General features: G+C 36.5%; 1 protein-coding gene across 1 annotated transcript; it reads left to right on the top strand.

Annotated features, from left to right (window-relative positions):
- Positions 1–412: 412 nt before the first annotated feature.
- Positions 413–18,695, top strand: LOC141915139 (TGF-beta receptor type-1-like). The gene is made up of 11 exons (XM_074806555.1): positions 413–553; positions 4,440–4,554; positions 6,961–7,121; positions 8,702–8,846; positions 9,034–9,134; positions 9,221–9,451; positions 10,313–10,480; positions 10,574–10,657; positions 10,750–10,947; positions 11,239–11,369; positions 11,878–18,695. Exons 1-11 carry the CDS (start codon positions 487–489, stop codon positions 12,001–12,003), a joined length of 1,527 nt encoding a protein of 508 aa, XP_074662656.1. The 5' UTR covers positions 413–486; the 3' UTR covers positions 12,004–18,695.
- Positions 18,696–18,858: the final 163 nt, after the last annotated feature.

The following is an 18,858-nucleotide window of genomic DNA, read 5'->3' on the forward strand; positions in this document are numbered from 1 at the left end:
TCACTAATTATTTTCATTATTGCAGTCTTTCCAGTGTTTTATTTGGAAAGTATAGAAAAATTTATTCTTTATATCCCGTTCCCTCATGGGCCATATTGAATGAAAGGCCTGTTATCAAAAATTAGTTTTATCTCTCTATTTGTCCTCTCATTTCCTTTCTTAAAAAAAATTCGTGCTCCAAAGGTTTAATGTCCCGACACAATATTCTGTTGCCAATATTCCTTTCTAGACGTTGCCGCCTCCCCGGCAGGGATTCGAACCTGATGCCATCAGGTTCGAATCCCTGCCGAGGGATGACATACGCGGCAATAAACTGTTGAATTGAAGCGTAATTCCGTACATTATGGGGCTCGACTCCAATTTCTACGAAATCGACTTGCGCGTGCGTATTAGCTAAACGGAAACAAAATGGCCGACGTAGCCAGCGACATTTTCTGGTGAAACTATCAGATTTTGGTGTTTTTATTCTGGAAAAACACTGTAAAAATGTCGCGTATAATCATATCTTTTGCTGTGACGGCATTTATAATCGCTACAGTACATTCAAGTACAGGTACCAAGCCGAATTTATTAAGTTGGCCGGTTTCATTTCTTTTTTTGTCGACCTCCTCTTGAGTCTTGACACAAGTCAAGACTAAAACTAAGTACTAACCCCAGTAACCTACACTTTTGTGTTGTGTGTGGCTTTTTAGTCTTGTCTTAATTCCAAATCTCATCGACGGTGTTGCACTCGAATATGAGCTTTGATACTCAGTCATTGGCTTGGGATACAGTTCCTGGAGTTACAACCAAACAAATTTCTGAGTGGAGCGGAGGTGAGAAGACGTCTTGCTTCTGTCGTTCTGACACAGAGTGAATTGTGTGATGAAGATACAGTAAAACATCTGCTAACTCCACATGACAACTAGAGTAGACCACAAAATACTAACACACTTCATTTGCAATGTCAAATTAAAACTTTTATTTTATAGGCCTATGACGCTTTGTGATTCTTGATCTTGATCTTGATCTTGATTAATGACCTTTGTCCACAATCTTTTTGCCTTTTTGCCTTTTTACGTACATACCTCAAATAGGTCTTTATCAAATCAGTAAGTAGAGCTGTGCAGTCCAGAGAAAATTATCGTTTTTATATTCATTTTGCACCGACTTGAAGGATTACTGTCTGTCACACCTACTCTCCGTGCGACGTTTTGGTCCGTAATTTCGTTAATAATCGGTTTATCTACCTTTATTATGCGTCAATTTGTTCAGTGAGGAATTTGCATTCAGAAATAAACAACAATTTTCACTTAAGTTGTTTTTGTTTTCATTTATGAGCGATAGTTTACTCAGCATACGCTCGCGTAATGCTGAAAAATCCGCTCCTCGGACGCTCGGAAACGTTACAGTGACGTCATCACCTGCTCATTAGCATATCAAAATACAGTAGGTGGCGCCACATGATGGGCCATAAAAGCCGTTTTTCAGCATTACGCGAGCGTATGCTAGGTAAACTATCGCTGATAGAAGAAAACACAAACAAATTTATGCCAGTTCATGATTTATTTCTGAATGCAAATTCCTTACTGAACAAATTGATGCATAATATTTACAGATCAACCGATTATTAACGAAATTACGAACCAAAACGTCGCACGAAGAGCATGTGTGACAGACAGTAGTGAATATTCTTGAAAATTGAGCTTTAAATCTGCAAGAAAGACCGCCATTTTGTTAGTGTTTGTTTATTTCTTTATGCAAATTAGCAGTGTGTACCATTTGATCTGGGTAAGTTTATTTTTCATGGGAAAGATACATTGCCCGCACGTGTTTTACTATGCGGGCACGGCCGCAATGGTTGTGTTATAGGTCTAAATCATTTCCAAAGCCCATCGACGCGTGCTGCAGTTGTTGGAAAATCTTTATTTTCTCATATGAAAGCCAAGTAAACAAGTAAATTAAACTAATTTTTGATTGGTCTCAAGAAGCAGCTCTATCCCCTATGATATAATTGACGCATCCTTGCCTCATTGCGCATGCGTGCAATGGCATCAAAAACATTGTGATGGCGGTCGTTCTCGCCGATTTAAAGCTCAATTTTTGAGAAGATTTATCAATCCTTCAAATCGGTGCAAAATGGATATAAAAACCATGATTTCTCTGGACTGCACAGCTCTACTTACTGATTTGATTAAGACCTGTCGAAAATTAAGCAAAATATCCCAAATAGATCGAGGACAACCGAAAAAAAATATACTTTAGTTATCTTATTATTACATTGATTATGTCATTCTATCAAATCTAGTAAAAGACAAGGTAGCCAGGCCTATTTGGACACATCGTGAACGTAAAGGAAAAAACTTAACAGGCATTCAGACAGCAAACGTTCGTCTGAATGCCTGTTTTTCTAAGCGCTCACTGTGTGTCAACTACCTTTTCTTTTATAATACTAAAAGACATTTCACAAGTTGACAGTGTAACAACACAATCAATTGCTTGTTATAGGATATAACAGTAATATCACAAATATGTGTCATAAAGAACTTAAGTCTTGATATAATATTGATAAAAGAAGTTTGTTAGTATTTTGTTGCCGTTGTCTTTTTAAACGTATCAGAAGCTTGACGTTTTTCTTAGATTCATCAGCCATACATATTTTACATCATTGGCCATCTATAAAAATCATTGTAGGATCCAAAATGAAGCTGCCTGCCTCTTCTCGTCGAACTACCCTATCAAGGCTTAATCATTTTTAGTGTACTCCGGATTTAGGCCCTAAGTCTCGGCAGGCTATTGCATTCGCCGTGTCGGTTTGTACATTCATATGTTCTGTCCATCGACGGAATCCAGTTATTTCGGAAGTTTTGAAGAAAGTTCAATGGTTGGTCTTTATGTTGGCTTTGATGTATGCTAGACACATCTTCAATCTAAAAACAGGCCCAAACAGATTAAAGATGGCCAACTGGCAGCCATTGATCATCAAAATCAGCACTTCTTGCACATTTTTGAAAGTTTAAAGGGTAATTTAGAAGTCCCTTTTATCAATATCCTTGATGTTTGATATGTAGGCCTATATAGGCCTGGATGTATCATCCTAGAGCCCTTTTTTGTGCCCAAAAATGTCAATTTTGGCCTGAATTCTCAGTCCTGTAGCTTCCTAATGGTTTGCCATTTTTCATTGTAATTTGTGATATCATGGGTATTCTTTGGAAAGGGATCTCTTATACGCGAGACAGGTATATTTGAGCAGGCAATTATGACACAATTGGCGGCCATCTTGGTGTCATCAGAACTCATTCGTAGGTGGAAAAAAGTTTTTCCACATTATATTTATACTTAAGCAAATTTTGTTACCACAAACAATTGGAAAGTTGTAGCTCATGACATGGTCTATGATCGTGGTGAGTTTCAAGGTCATTGGTTTTTGTATATGGCCACCATGGGGCGTTGAACAATACAATAACTTATTATTTCTATATTGTATTCGTACCTATGCATATTTTGGTACCACAATCAATGGTCTATAATCGTGGTGAGTTTCAAGGTCATTGGTTTTTGTATATGGCCGCCAGGGGGCGTTGAACTATGTAATAACTTAGTATTTCTATATTATATTCGTACCTATGCATATTTTGCAACCACAATCAATTGGAAAGTTGTAGCTCATCACATGGTCTATGATTGTGGTGAGTTTCAAGGACATAAGTTATTCTATATGGTCACTAGGGGGTGTTGAATAGGAGAATAACTTAGTATTTCCTTATTATATTGGTACCTGGGCATATTTAGTTCCATGATCAATTGCAAATTTGTAGCTCATGACATGTTCTGTAATTATGGTGAGTTTTAAGGTCATTGGGCTTTGCATATGGTCACCAGGGGGCGTTGAATAGTAGAATAACTTAGTGTTTCCATATCATATTGGTAACTAGGCATATTTTGTTACCACAATCGATTACAAAATTGTAACTGCTGACATGTTCTATGATTGTGGTGTGTTTCAAGGTCATTGGATTTTTTCAAGGTCATTGGATGGGGCGTTGAATATTGAAATTGTTAGAATGTTGAGCATCTGAAACCACTTCCCAAGTGGGCATGGCGTCCCTGGACCCCTAGTTTTTTATTTGTTCACCAGGGGATCTACCATGTTCACTATTGGTAACCCGTGCTTCAATTTCTTCAATATTTCTTTCAACTAATACCTAACCAGATTGTCATTTAAGTAAATCAATTATCAATGAAACTTGGGTCAAACCAGACAGAAAGATGATCCTATTTGATTGATGAATTTGTTCAAGAGTTTTGGATTCCGAATCCTTGTAATTGTATTCATAGTGGATTGAATAGATACTAAAAAAAATTTGATGTGCGCTCGAGATACACTTCAGGCCTATGTGAAATAGAGCCTACCAGTGTTTCATTTATGATCATAAAATATTTACATTCTTTTCTTACAGTGTCTGGCAAAATGATTAAATGTTATTGTGATGATTGCAAAAAAAACAAGACATGCATCACTGATGGAGTTTGTGTGTCAACGATGACTGATAAGTCACTGAAACCACATCGCGAGTAAGTTGCGATTCTGTTGTGCTAAACCATCTTTCGTTCTTCTCTGTACTTAATAAGATGTAAATGGAAGATGATCCCCTTTATCCCGATACAAGCCAACTAGTACGATCTGTTCGTTCTTTCTGTTGTCTTCACTGTTGTCTTCACCAAAATTGTCTATGGATGAATGGTGGACAAAAAATAGGCTGGAAATTGAGATTCTACATTTCATGAGATGTTTGCATGGACCAAACTGCACTTCCAAATTGCAATTTTTGTCCTTTTGGGACTTAATCCCCAGTGAGCTGTTGCGTTTACTTTTCATCTGTCCGACAGATGTAAGTCTGTAGAGACAGAATCCTATTATTTTGGGAGGTTTTGAAGACGCTTCAATGCTCTGTTTTTGATGTATGTATCAACCCCTAAAGACATCTGCAGCTCAAAAACAGGCCCGATCAGAATCAAGATGGTCGACTGTGGCCATTGGCATTTTTTATAATGTAGAAATAATATAGTACTACTAAATTTTAGTACTATATTTTTTCGTTATTAGTGTGAGATTTTCGATATACAGTCAAATCCGCTTAATCCGGATTGGGGTTATCCAGATTTTTGGCTTATGCGTACACTTAAAGACCTTATGCAGAGTTCGGTCGCAATTAACAATTCTTCAATTTTTCACTTCTTCTTGAGCTATTTTAGTAATAAAAGTATGAATTCAGGAAAGTCACGCTTCTGTTATTAAGAAATTATGATATTCAAAGGAGAAGTCTATTACATGGGAAAATCAGGGAAAACTAAGAGAATTTGTTAATTGACAGTAAGTGGCCACCCTGTCAGGAATTTCACTTGCCCCTTCAAAAATCTGTTTGCCCTACACATTTTACTACATGAAAAGCTAAAAAGCTGGATGAAATACAAGATTATTTAATTTTTAGAAGCTTTATTTTCAGTGATTTGAATTGACAATCGAACGGAGAAATGTTTTAAAAATATTTCATGTGCAAATACATACCTCTTTGACTTAAGTTTTTAGCTCCGCTGTGACCGAAGGTCAGCGGAGCTGATGGGTTAGGGGGTTCGTCGTCGTCGTCCGTCCGTCCGTCCGTCCGTCCGGTGTTCGGTGTCCGGCGTCAACTTTTTCTTTATATCCCTACTAGTCCTACAGTTCTGATGGGATCTTGATGAAACTTGGTATGAATGATCTATGGGGGAGTGCCTACAAAAGTACAGAGCCATAATTTTGATTTTGCATAAATTATGCAAATTAGGGCTATTTTTAGATTTTCACTAAAATCGCTACTCCTCCATCGATTTTCAGCGGATTTCAATCAAACTTGGTATGAATGATCTATGGGGGAGTGCCTACAAAAGTACAGAGCCATATTTTTGATTTTGCATAAATTATGCAAATTAGGGCTATTTTTAGATTTTCACTTAAATTGCTACTTCTACTCCAGTTTTCAGTAGATTTCAACCAAACTTGGTACGAATGATGTATGGGGGAGTGCCTACAAAAGTATAGAGCCATACTTTTGATTTTGCATAAATTATGCAAATTAGGGCTATTTTTAGATTTTCACTTAAATTGCTACTTCTACTCCAGTTTTCAGTAGATTTCAACCAAACTTCATATGAATGATCTATTGGGGAGTGCCTACAAAAGTATAGAGCCATATTTTTGATTTTGCATAAATTATGCAAATTAGGCCTTTTTTAGATTTTCCTTTCAATCGCTACTCCTCCAATTTTCAGCGGATTTCAAACTTAGTATGAATGTTTTTATAGGGGATTGTCTAAACCAGTATAGAGCCATATTCTAGATTATGCATAAATTTTGCAAATTAGGGATAATTTTTTTAGATTTTCACTTAAATCGCTACACCTTCAGTTTTTATCAAATTTGAATTAAACTTTTTATGAATGATCTATGGGATGATGCCTACATAAGTATAGAGGATGTTTTGCAAATTAGTTCTATTTATAGATTTACCTTGTCAAGTGGCTATAATGTCCCTGAACATCTAGTTTCAAATAGATACTGATGTGATAGTCTATGCTCCAAGCCACAACAAAGACAGCGGAGCTATATAAGCCGACAGGCTTCTTGTCTTATATACATAGCTCTAAATTATATATTCAAATCATGGGGCATTAAGTAAAGTTGAATCGAATTGTGTCATGGGACTTGGAATCAACGTTTCATGCAAGATAATCTAAATCAGTCCCGTGACAAGCCTGAGTCTTCTGACAGAACGCTGCTGGTTAACTCATGGACAAATGTCATTTGATATTGTGGGATTCGAACCTGATACATACTCAACGTCTTGGAGTGACTGTCCCAATGTTGGCATGTATATCCTCGGAACTCAGGGTTGATTATTGCAACTACTGTTATTCTATAGAATGTGATATTTTCCATTGAAGGTGTTACGCTGAAAAGCATTTATTGCCACCTGAAAATCCGATGTGGTGTTTGAACATGGAGCCTCATAAACACATATTCGCTGTTAACTGTTGTGACAAATATGATTATTGTAATCGAGATCTTCGGCCAGTTCTTGGGCCACCACCAACCACATCTGCCGGTTAGTCTATTTTGCACTCTGTTTTTAACGAATAGCAATATTCATCCCATAGGCCTATGCCATTGTTCATGTACAGTAAGTAGACTCCTCAGAGATGAGAATTCCCCGCGGATCCGTGGAAAACTGCGGATTTCGGTATTGAAGTACTGGGAAAGTATAGGGGGGTGATGATGGTCTCACCGGCGCGATTGGTAATCGGGTGAACCGTGAAAGCCGTCAGCGCCTGTTTTACTTGATTTTGTATCTACCACGATTAGGACGTGTGTATGTATTTTATCGATCGGTTGCAGACAAGCACGCATGGCAACAGTAGTAATGTATATGCCTACTACTGTTGCCACGCGCGTACGTGTGAACGCCTTCAGATAACGATAGAAATCCCAAGATAAATTCACCCAAAACGAGAAACTTGATTAGAAGAGTAAATATATTTGCGCAACGTTTCGGCTAAAGACTTTTAGAACTTTAGTGCTGAGAACAGGTGATATTACGAGATGTTTATACATGACCAAAACAATAGAAACAGAGTGAGTGATTAAAATGTTGAAGGGAAATAGATTAAAATAATGACATGATAGCTGGAAAACAATAGTAAAGTAAGCAAAGGCAAGCTAGAGGCAATATAGATTAAAATAATTAAAAAACAAAAGGCACAAACAAAGGCAAGTGATTAAAACGTGAGGACAAGCTAAGGGGTAATCTATGGGGTTATTTATCATGGGATTTCTCTTGTTATCATCTTATACACGGATATTGTGTATCTTCTCGTCTCTTCTTCAGATATTATACACTGTGTGATGTTTTTTAGTGTGCATTCATGGGCGCATTTTAACTGCAATAATTCAGGGCTCGACCCGTAATGCATGAGATGCTGATTGTCATCGAATGAGGATATGCCACATTGGAAATAGCCGTTACCTTCCAAAATATAATAGTCGTTCATGAGTTCAAGATCGCTCTAAGTGCTCGGGGAGGGCCCCAAAACCCCCCAAATTGCTTCGGCGCTCGCGAGTGCTGACGGTTCGTGTTGGTAACTCAACAAAAAAAAGGGATTCTAAATGTCGTTGTTCTCATCTCTGCTCCTACTCAGTACTAGTGGAATCAGTAAAATGCTTAATTCAGTGAATTGTACTGAAATACAATTGGAAAAACCTTCTGTTGCCCTGATTATGAATGGAACTGTAGTTTCAATTAAGTCCTAACCCTTTCCATGCCGACTAGTTAATACTAGTTAATAAGTGCAGGAGATGCTTTGAAAATTTCGAAAAACCACTGTAGTTCACTATTACTCCATGGTGTCTTGTTGTTTACTAATACATATATTTCTCAATGATTGTCAGGTGCTACCATCTTTCAATGGAGATATAAAAAAACTAATTACGGGCGTACTTCAATACATCGATACACTGCAATGTAGCGTCCATCATCAATTTATACAACCCTATGCGCTATAGATGAACTGAAAGGGTTAACGCATTACGTAAATTGAACTGTTAATCTACTACTGTATTGGAAGTGACCCTAGGTGAATTCCATCTGCTCTTCGAACACTTATATTGTTTTATTCTTTTACTTTCTAGGAAAAGTGGTTCCAGAACAACCATGGAATACAGTCCAGTTGGCTGTTCTCATCGCTGGCCCGATCTGTTTAGTATGCATTCTGTTGATCATAGGAATGTGTGTGTATCAACATCGACAACGGCAACAAATGTATCATAGAGAACGGTAGGCTTACTTTCAAATTGCTTTACCAGTATCTCTTGAAAATTAATTGCAGGGAATTTAAGGAAATTTATGGTATATTCAAGTAGCATAAGGCTATGTTTGAAACGGGTTCATCGATTAAAAGAAAAACGTGTTGACTTTTCTTCCTTAGTTTATTTGCTAAGAATGCGTATTGATTTTTGTTTAGTTATGCAAACAGTATAGGTGAATCAGTCCCTATGATTGGATCGAGTGGAGATACGATCGAAACATTAATGAGAGATTTAGACCCATCCGGTTCTGGGTCAGGTAAGACGGCTTTATCTCATTCATCCATTGCAGAGTTTAGGTTTTTCCAAAGATTTTTACTGGTGTGATTTTTTCTCACTTCACAGGATTGCCGTTATTAGTGCAGCGTACAATTGCAAGAACTATTGCCCCAGTAGAAATCATCGGGAAAGGTCGGTTTGGCCAGGTATGGCGCGGACGTTGGCGTGGAGAAAATGTTGCTGTTAAGATATTCGCGTCGCGAGATGACGGTTCTTGGTTCCGAGAAGCCGAAATCTATCAAACCGTTATGTTACGCCATGAAAACATTCTTGGATTCATCGCCGCGGACAACAAGGGTATGTACTCCATGAGACGTTAATTCAATATTGGGAGTCTCAATGGGCCCCCATTGGACAATGGTCAAATCAATTTTTGAGAGACTTGTGATCGTGGGCGTAATCTCTTAGGTATCAGCCATGTTTTAACTTAATATTGAGATTGTTTGATTGACTTGACAATAAAATGTTCTCATACATCGTATTCTCATACACATCCGTATTACGGCACTTGCACGTAGTATCCATTCACAGGTAAATCACTTACATATGGCCATTTACACTAGAGTCATTAAGCTAAGACACAAGTCACATGGAAAATCGAGTTCATACGTATTCCTTAAAAAACTAATACACAGGTATCGAACCAGGGTTAACGCTAGAAGTAGTGCAAGAAAATTTACTAAAATTTGTAAAATCAAGGGTATTTCCTGTATGAAAATGCAAATGGTGCAGGTGTGAAGCCACTAGTAGATCTGCCCCAGAAAAGTTTGAAATTTTATAATCATTTCATGACAGTGCAATTGAGAGGCTTTTAGAGATTAACAGGTGATGAAATTTGCCCTCAAAATTTATGGTCAGCGAAATTTCGAACAGCAATTGAAATTCTAAACCGTATGGGGCAATACGGCTAATATGGCCTAGACGTTCATGCTAAAGGCTGTCGGCCTAAAGCATTATTTTCGGGGGTGTCGACTAAGGATGTCCATCATGGAAACTTTGTTTCTGGGTTGAACGAATTGAATAAACTTCTCTCCCATAATTAGACAATGACAATGACAATGACTAAATCGAGTATTTAACAAAATAGAGTGAGTTGCAGTGAGTTTTTCAGTTGTTGATATTTACATATTTCTCAGAATTTTCTCTTTACTGTAACAGATAATGGAACATGGACTCAACTGTGGCTTGTTACTGATTATCATGAGAATGGTTCATTGTTTGACTATCTGAACAGAACTGTAATTGATGTGCAATCAATGGTAAAGTTCTCCTTATCAACTGCCAGTGGCCTAGCACACTTACATATGGAAATAGTCGGCACTCAAGGTTAGTGGAGACCTCAGACATAAGTATATTTGTAAGCTTTGTTGAATAAACAAGTACATGTATCTAACTGTGGTACCGTAACCTAATTTTCAGGTAAACCAGCTATTGCACATCGAGATTTGAAAACGAAGAATATTCTTGTAAAAAATAATGGTACATGTTGTCTGGCTGACTTAGGTAATGATAGCAAATCAATAAACTTCAGCAGATTTCTTGCAGTGACTTTTTTTGTGTATTTTGGTAAGATTGATTTTGTTCTTATAATTCAGGCTTGGCTGTAAGACACGACTCTGCAAAGGACATCGTTGATATTGCCCCTAACAACAGAGTTGGCACAAAACGATATATGGCACCTGAAGTTTTGGATGATACGATTAACATGAATCACTTTGAATCGTTCAAAAGAGCTGATGTGTATGCTCTTGGTTTGGTGTTGTGGGAGATTGGCAGACGATGTTCAGTTGGAGGTAAATCCTTTGTTTAATCTCTCGGTCATAGTCTCAATTGATTGAAATATGTTGGAATATTTATTAGCGATGCTGCCTAAGAAAATGCTTGAAAATGTTCCTTGTTGATGGTAAATTAACTCCTTCTATACTTCACCTCAGTAATAATAATGTCATAGAGGGATTTAACTTACTGAAACGTCTGTATTGCAAAATTGTGTTAATTAACTTGGCCATATCCTCTAAATTGAAGATAAATGTTCTTTAAATGCCCCACACATGTTGAAAGACTTCGTTATTTTAATTTTACAGGAATATACGAATCATATCAATTGCCATTCTATGATATTGTACCCTGTGACCCGAGTATGGAAGAAATGAGAAAAGTAGTTTGCGTTGACAAATACAGACCAGCAATACCTAACCGATGGCATGGACATGATGTAAGTTTGACGTAAGATGACGTAGTCAAGTTTCATGAAAATGAGGCCAACATATTATTCTATTATACGACAATCTGCGCATCAATTTAACAAATGCATGCCTTTCAAAACCTTTTGGTCACCTTATGCTCATGGGAAATCCTGGCTTGTGAATCATGGCAACCTGCAGAATATCCATGTCTACTGTGTGACTACAGTATTCTATCCGATGTGTGGTTATTTTTAAAATGTTACATCTGGAATACATTTGAACATGCTAAAAAACATTTTCATAGTATAAGCATGCATGTCTAGAGAAAGGCAGCAATTCAAAAATGGTACTCTCATTGGTGCAATGATAAAATGACAAAAGCGGTATGGTTATCCCGTATTGCAGCTAATGAGTATATGAGAGTGATAATGTTGCAACGGCTTATTCAAGCAACTCCTATCAAATTTCATTGTGACATTGAGTAGATGTTTCCAATAACTATTCCTAGTTAACTTCACCTCTTTTTGAATCTTTCAGTCACTACGTGTAATGGCAAAACTGATGAAAGAATGTTGGTATCACAATGCCGCAGCCCGGTTAACAGCTCTGCGCGTGAAAAAGACACTAGCTAGCATGGCCAACCAGGAGGACATTAAGCTGTGAGCCATTTTAGTGATGACCAGTTACTTTATGAAATGTATTCACTCGACGGCGAATGTGACTATATTTAGTTGTTAGTGTACATATTGTGTGATTGTGAGTGGTGCTCAACGAGGTGTCGTGTAAATTAGAGATATTCAAACCGCGCGTCATGTCTCGTGAGAATTTCAGTCCTGCCTGGGTTGCCAGTGATCCAAGAGACCTGTGTGTGATAGAATGATACAAATTCCTTGGTGACAGCTGGTTTAGTTTCTGTGGAAACTCAGGCTGTGAACTGATTAGCTGTGGCGAATAATACTAAAGCAGTGTTGTCCGGAGTTGATTTTTATTGATGGATGATATTTGCGTAAAGAATTTTTCGTCATTGGGATTTGATACATTTATACTGAATGATCATAGAGACATTGCCAGATGGCTTGCTCGTAGTAGGTTTCTGACATAACAAATTTATCTTGAATCAGTCATCAATGAGTGATATATTCTTGTACGAATTAACAGCCTGTAGTGGCACCCCTGGGAACATATTTGATGACTACAGTGAAAGGCTTGTGCTTCTAGCCCCGAAGGGCTATTGGGTTCACTTTTTATCCATCGTCTATCTAGATGGAGTCAAATTCTTTTGAGAAGCTGATAATATTCTATGATTAATTTTGAAAGATATCATGGGAAATTTTGGAAATGCAGCTTTGGTTTGTATACACATCCATATAGAGGACCCATCCTCACAAGAAGAATTGTGTCAATCAGATTCAAGATGTCTATTGTCATTATTTACCTGAATCCTAGAGCCTGTAGCTGCTTTGTGGTTTACTATATCACATGGAAATTTCAGAAGGGAACTTGAACATGCTCTTTAACATTGGTTTCTTTATATGTTCACCAGGGTGCTTTATATGTTGAAATTGTCTGATTTTCAAGCAGTTTACAAGTTTCCAAGTGGGCATGGTCTCCTCGGACCTCTAGTTTTCTAAGTCAGTGACTGATTACGTTCATGTCTATCTGGATTTCTTATCAAGAAGAGTTTTAATTAACAGCCTTAGAAATACATGGCCGCTGAGATGTCATTATTTCAGAATCGTAGTAAATCAGGTTTTCATTTCCTTATCAAATAGGCATTATGTAAATAAATGTAATGTCTGAGATTAATATCTGGAATCTCAGGTTGACAGTGTTTCGAATGATTGCCGGCATCCTCTTAAACCAACTGTGTCAGGGTCAAATTCCCTTTCACTTCAAGTACATGTACTTCTGATGATGCAGATGCAATATAAGGAAAGAAAGCACATAAGTCATGCTATGGCAGAAGATGCATATATGAAGTGCCCAAACATGATTTGATTCAGACAGGTCCAGGTAAAAGATTGAATGACTACTATTTTGCTAGGTTATCTGCATCGTTGAAATCATTATGACATTTAGGCCGGATTTTTTCATAGTCATACATGGTTTATCTCGTACCGGTATGTACAGTTCTTTATATGATAACTAATAATTGTATTGTAATCAATATGCTGCTGAGTTAAAGAGGTTTTCTCGTAATGCTAACTTATTTTTGTGTAGGTAAATACGGCAACTGTAATATGATTTATCTGTGGTGTCTATTACTTATTTCAAGTGTTTACCTCGCTAATGAAGCGAAAGTTTATTGTTGCCTAATTCAAAGAGGTATTCTCGATCATGTTTGATTTTAGATAATTGTTGATTTCCAAGCAGCCCCATAAGCATTTTGCACATTTTACTGAATTCGGGAATAATGTTAAGTTGATTGAAATGCACTTTTGACAGGAAATGTTGTATAAAGCTCAGCTTTCAGTAAATTTAAAAGTTTTCTTTATTGTATGTAACTTGTAAGTCAAGTAGATTGAAGTGCCAATTTTGTGTGTAATTTGTTGTTGTTTTTTTTGTTTTGTTTTGTATAAATATGTATAATATGTATTTATCCATCAACTTACTCATTGTAGGTCTTTCCATCCTGTCCTTCTAACTTGTAGTCCTTCATAGAATGAAACAAAATTTTCTAAGCATGTGAGAGAAAGGCTGGCTTCTAGAAGTTCCCTGGCAAATTATGTATACCTGGTAACTAAAAATCTCCTATACCGGTACCTGGTATAAATACAGTGAAACTTACCAAAACATTGGATGCATTTAAATCCGATCATTTTTTAATAGTATTTTGATAAAGAACTATTTTTAACACGAGTACAGAATTTTCATTTTCATTTCAGGAAAAATTAAGTTTTTTTTAAGGCACATTACTGAAGAGAGGCTTATTCTGCAAAATAATCATTTGTTTATCCTTGGGCTTAGGCTGTGTGAATTCACTTTTTGTCCATCATTGGGGCAAACATTCATTATTAATAGAAAAAATTTAGCTGACTTGGGGCTAAGCAGAATCAAGATGGCTGACTGGCAGCTATTTTTGCCAGGCAAAATCAGGACTTTTTACTTAGCTTTCATGATGTTTCAATTGTTTCGAAGTTTGGTATGTATGTAATGTGGTTAGATATAAAATCCTATGATGATTACAAATTATGCGGAAAAACAGTAGAAACAAAGTGTAGTGAGCTATTACACGATCTCATAAAATCATCACTTCTTGTATATTTTTTTACTTTTCAAGGGAAATTTTGAAGACTGATCACTTGTTTTGAAGTTTGGCATATATGTATCCCCCCTGGCCCTAGGGCCCATCATTATAAGAAAATGGGTCAATTGGAAACAAAATGGCCATTCTGGAGATCTGTCTAGAAATTATTGGCTTTTGTTGGTCATTCGTGCAGTATCCTGTGTTATGCTAACTAGCCACGTGTTCTGACTGAATGTCGCAATGACAACGTTTTTTATTTTACCCAATGATATGTTGTTTAGTATGAAAAAGTCAGATTGTGAAGCATTTTACCAAGAGGCTTGGTATGCCTGGACCAGACCCCTTAGTTTATTCAATCTTGATATCTGCGAGTTCACACATGTTAACCAGTGCATTGAATAAACCTACTACACGTATTTCCATTTATATTGGTACTTACCGGGTAATAAATATTTTGTTATCACAATTTATTGCAAAATTGGAGCCTATGGCATGTTTTTAAATTTGGTGCGTTTAAGCATTGTTTCTGTATATCTAAGTCACCCATCGAATTCACCCATCAAACACAGTAGGTATGATGTCTCCGGACCGCTAGTTTACAATTACCTTCAGTTTTAGTGAGAATGAATTTGAATAAATTAGCTGTATGTACAAGTTTCTTTACTTCTTACGCAAGTATGGCTACATATGTGATTGCAAATTACGATTTTCTAAAGGGTAGATTTTGATAGCAAGAAATAACTTCATAGTTCATGGAGCTGCATGTTCAGTTATTTTGTTAGTGCCTTTTTCATGTTTATAAGTGAAATGATATTGTGTCGCCATCATTTAGTCATTGTTTGTATAATACCGTAATTTCCCTTCACATACGATTGAAAATTGTTTCATACTATACTGACATTTGGCTAAATCGCACATTATGGCCATCGTTGTATCAGAATTATCTCTAGATTAAGAACATGTATTGCACAGTTCCTACCATTGGTTTGATAAATATAATATTTTGTCCATAAATCTTGCCGTTAATCCTTACGATATGAAATTCCTTGAGAGCAAGACACAATCATTGAAATAAATTGATTTGCATACCTTAAAGCTTCACACTCAACATTAATAAAATTTTGTTACCGCACAACATGAATTATGTGCGTTATCTGTATAGTTAAATCTCAATACCTCAACTACTATATGTGAAAACATGAAGAAAAATCAGGTAGCTAAATTTGATATCAAGTATTGAAATAATCAATGTGAAGTGTACTATCTTTTTAGCTTCTTAGATCATGCTAATCATTTAGTAGAAACATACATTGTTTACGCGAGATCTATAAAGCTTTCCTTAGCAATCCTCTACTGTGAAATTTATCTGACGCAAATTTTGCTTTGGTAGGTTACAGTTTAAAAATTTCAAGAACAAAAATCTCAACGTATGATTCTATAGAACTGTACCTATGGAAACTGGTACTGGCCATTTTTGGAATAGGAACAGTTTTCTGAATGAATGTACAATATATCATTGGAATTTGTATGTGAAAGTGGAAGTGGTCCAGCCTATATTTTGATGACAATGTAGGTGCACCATCAAATCAATTGTAGAAGATTCGCAAGCCTTGACGTTAATAATTACTAAGTAAGTATGTGGCATGGAAAAACAATTGGCATCATTGACTCATGGCGATAAAAAAGAACGAAAAAAAACTATTGCATTACCTTGAACCATGTGCCAGTTGAACTTAGGCTGGGCACCCATATTTTTTATATTGATCTGTGCTTGGAGGTTTTGCTTTGATATTTGCAACAAGTTTCTATATTACTTGAAAGTTCTATCATATCAATGCATCCAGGTAAAGTATTCGTGCACTGACTGGATATTTTCCACATATTTCTACATAATTCAAGGTTTATAACTTATCCCTTCATTTCACAAATAAATGTGGATGCATATTCATGCAATATGCTCGTACAACTTAGTCTGAACCTCAAAATAAAGTAGAAATTTTGATTTTCTTATGTGGAATGAATGTTGAAAAATTTTCAAATGAAAGGATAACAATCTTTAAGACCTCTATCAAGTCCGCCAAAAGAAATGAATTATGTAAATACCATGACAGCGATCAGTTAGAACCAGGTGAAGGTTATCACTGTTGCAAAAATTGTTTTAAAAGTGAAAGCCTAAATCTTTTTTTCTAATGTAAATATATTCTTGGTAAAAAATAAAATGTAAAGGCAGTCTTTTTGAATTTCTGCCCAATTAAAATATTTAGCCCACCTGGGGTTAAGCAGGCTATCACATTCTCTTTTTGTCAGTCTGTTGGTCCGTTTGTCCCTGCATGGAATCCAAATATTTAGGCCAGTCATAGACCGAGCCTATCGCTATACAAATGGAGTAAATTTAAATGCTGTGATTTCTACATAGAAAGCTTTCTCACTGTGCAACTAAGCATATATTCATGAAAATCATGTGGTTGTTTGCAAATGTATTTGTATTTTCAGAAAGCGCATCAAATCCAATTCAATTTTATTCTGCATGAATCAAGAATTTTGCATTACTCTACATAATTCATGCTATGATGCGTAGTCTTGATATTTGGTTTATTCGTGCATAGTCTATCGCGTTTGCATTGCAATTGGTACTGGAAATGACCCATTTCGCTTTGTTTAAGCATTGTATAGAATCGAGTGAGATGTTTGCGTGTGAGCATGCTCTCTAATTTGAGCAAGGGTCAAATTTGGCTCGAAGCCTGATGAGTGCCAATTCATAGGCGGATACAGGGGGTCACACCTGCAGCATGTGCCACCCTTGAATTTTGCTAGTGTCCTCAAAAATCCTATAAAGTGTATGTTCCAACTGCCAGAAATTCAGAAAAGGCTCCCAATTTTTTGCCATTATATCACAACCTGGCTAAAGAGAGTTACACAAGCAGTGGCAAATAATTGCTGGTCATTTGTTTTAAAATCACTCTTGACACCTCGAAAATGATCTGTATTTTCAAAATTTTCACTGTTCATGTATATACCATTGGGCCAATGATGTTTTGGGACGTGTCTTCTATATTCCGTGCCTTCGGCCTCGTTAACAATACATATGCCCTTTTGAATTAGTGCCCCTGGATCCGGGAGTGGATCTACCCCTGCAATTTCACCCAGGGCAATTTATCTCCGAATGATCGTGGCTTATATCTATATTGAATTGTGAAGTTGTAATAGGCTCTCGCTTATTACATGTTCTTTAATTGCAGTGAGTCTTAAAATCTCGGGTTTCTGTATTTATTCACCAAGGGTTGTTGAATATTGAAATTGCTAGGTTGTCAAACATTTCATTAAGTGGGTATGGGTCCCTGGACGCCTAGCTTACATATTTACCAGTAACAAATAGATTTCAAAAAATAAACATGCTTCATTGAACGTACAGTCAAGCCTGCATAAGGCATGGATGTTTATGACATATGTAAAATCCTACGTATGAATTTTGCTTCGTTCTCGTTCGGTTATTTTTATTAAGATGAATATAAGTGACCCTGTTTTTCTACGTGTTCTGATAATTTGGACCTTAAAATGAGCAACTTGTCCAAGATCTATCTTATTCATATGACTTACGTGTAAATGTTCATAGGCTTGATGAAATTGTATAACAGGTTACTAAATTGAAAATACAAAATATGTAAAAATCTCAAATATTCTGATGCGACTTATGCAGGCTTCATTGTATTTGGACCTGGGTTCACTTAAAATGAGGGTTTTCATTCGCTGAATTCTTTTAAGAGGATTCTTGTACAGTTTGTAAGTACATAGCAATTTGCTAGTTGTTGCGATACTATCTCCAGGTTTCTAACAAAACTGCAGTTAAGTTAAGATTACTGGGCTTAATGGTACTGGTAGCAAATAATTTCATGGAACCAGCAAAAATACAGTATTTTGTAACTTTCCAAAGTGTTATGCGGTTTTCCACCAATTTTATTGACTCGCAACATCACAGTACATGTACATGTATGGTGGCGCATGAAAGTGCTAAATAAGAAACCTATTATTGAAAATGTTTTAATTATAAATGCTTTGTCATGTATGCATTTATGCCATATAACAGTCATTTTATAAATAAATTATTTAAAACGCATAACAATCATTGTTAATCTTAATGCCTCAATCCATTTTAGGTCAGCCACATGTTATTTGGTTCTTAAACCACACAGAAAATCCCGCTGGCCTTGGGTTCAAATCCTGCCTTACGAATTCACGTTTGGAAATATATGTCAAATATATGATTGACTCGA

The sequence above is a fragment of the Tubulanus polymorphus genome, chromosome 1 (genome assembly GCF_964204645.1).
Source record: "Tubulanus polymorphus chromosome 1, tnTubPoly1.2, whole genome shotgun sequence".
Classification (NCBI taxonomy): Eukaryota; Metazoa; Nemertea; class Palaeonemertea; order Tubulaniformes; family Tubulanidae; genus Tubulanus; species Tubulanus polymorphus.

What these genes read in the sequence shown, in the direction of transcription:
- LOC141915139 (XM_074806555.1), top strand. Translation starts at nt 487, where the DNA reads ATGTCGCGTATAATCATATCTTTTGCTGTGACGGCATTTATAATCGCT. An exon ending in CCCATCCGGTTCTGGGTCAG is followed by an intron (nt 9,135 to 9,220) that starts GTAAGACGGCTT and finishes CTCACTTCACAG; the next exon opens with GATTGCCGTTATTAGTGCAG. An exon ending in ATGTTGTCTGGCTGACTTAG is followed by an intron (nt 10,658 to 10,749) that starts GTAATGATAGCA and finishes CTTATAATTCAG; the next exon opens with GCTTGGCTGTAAGACACGAC.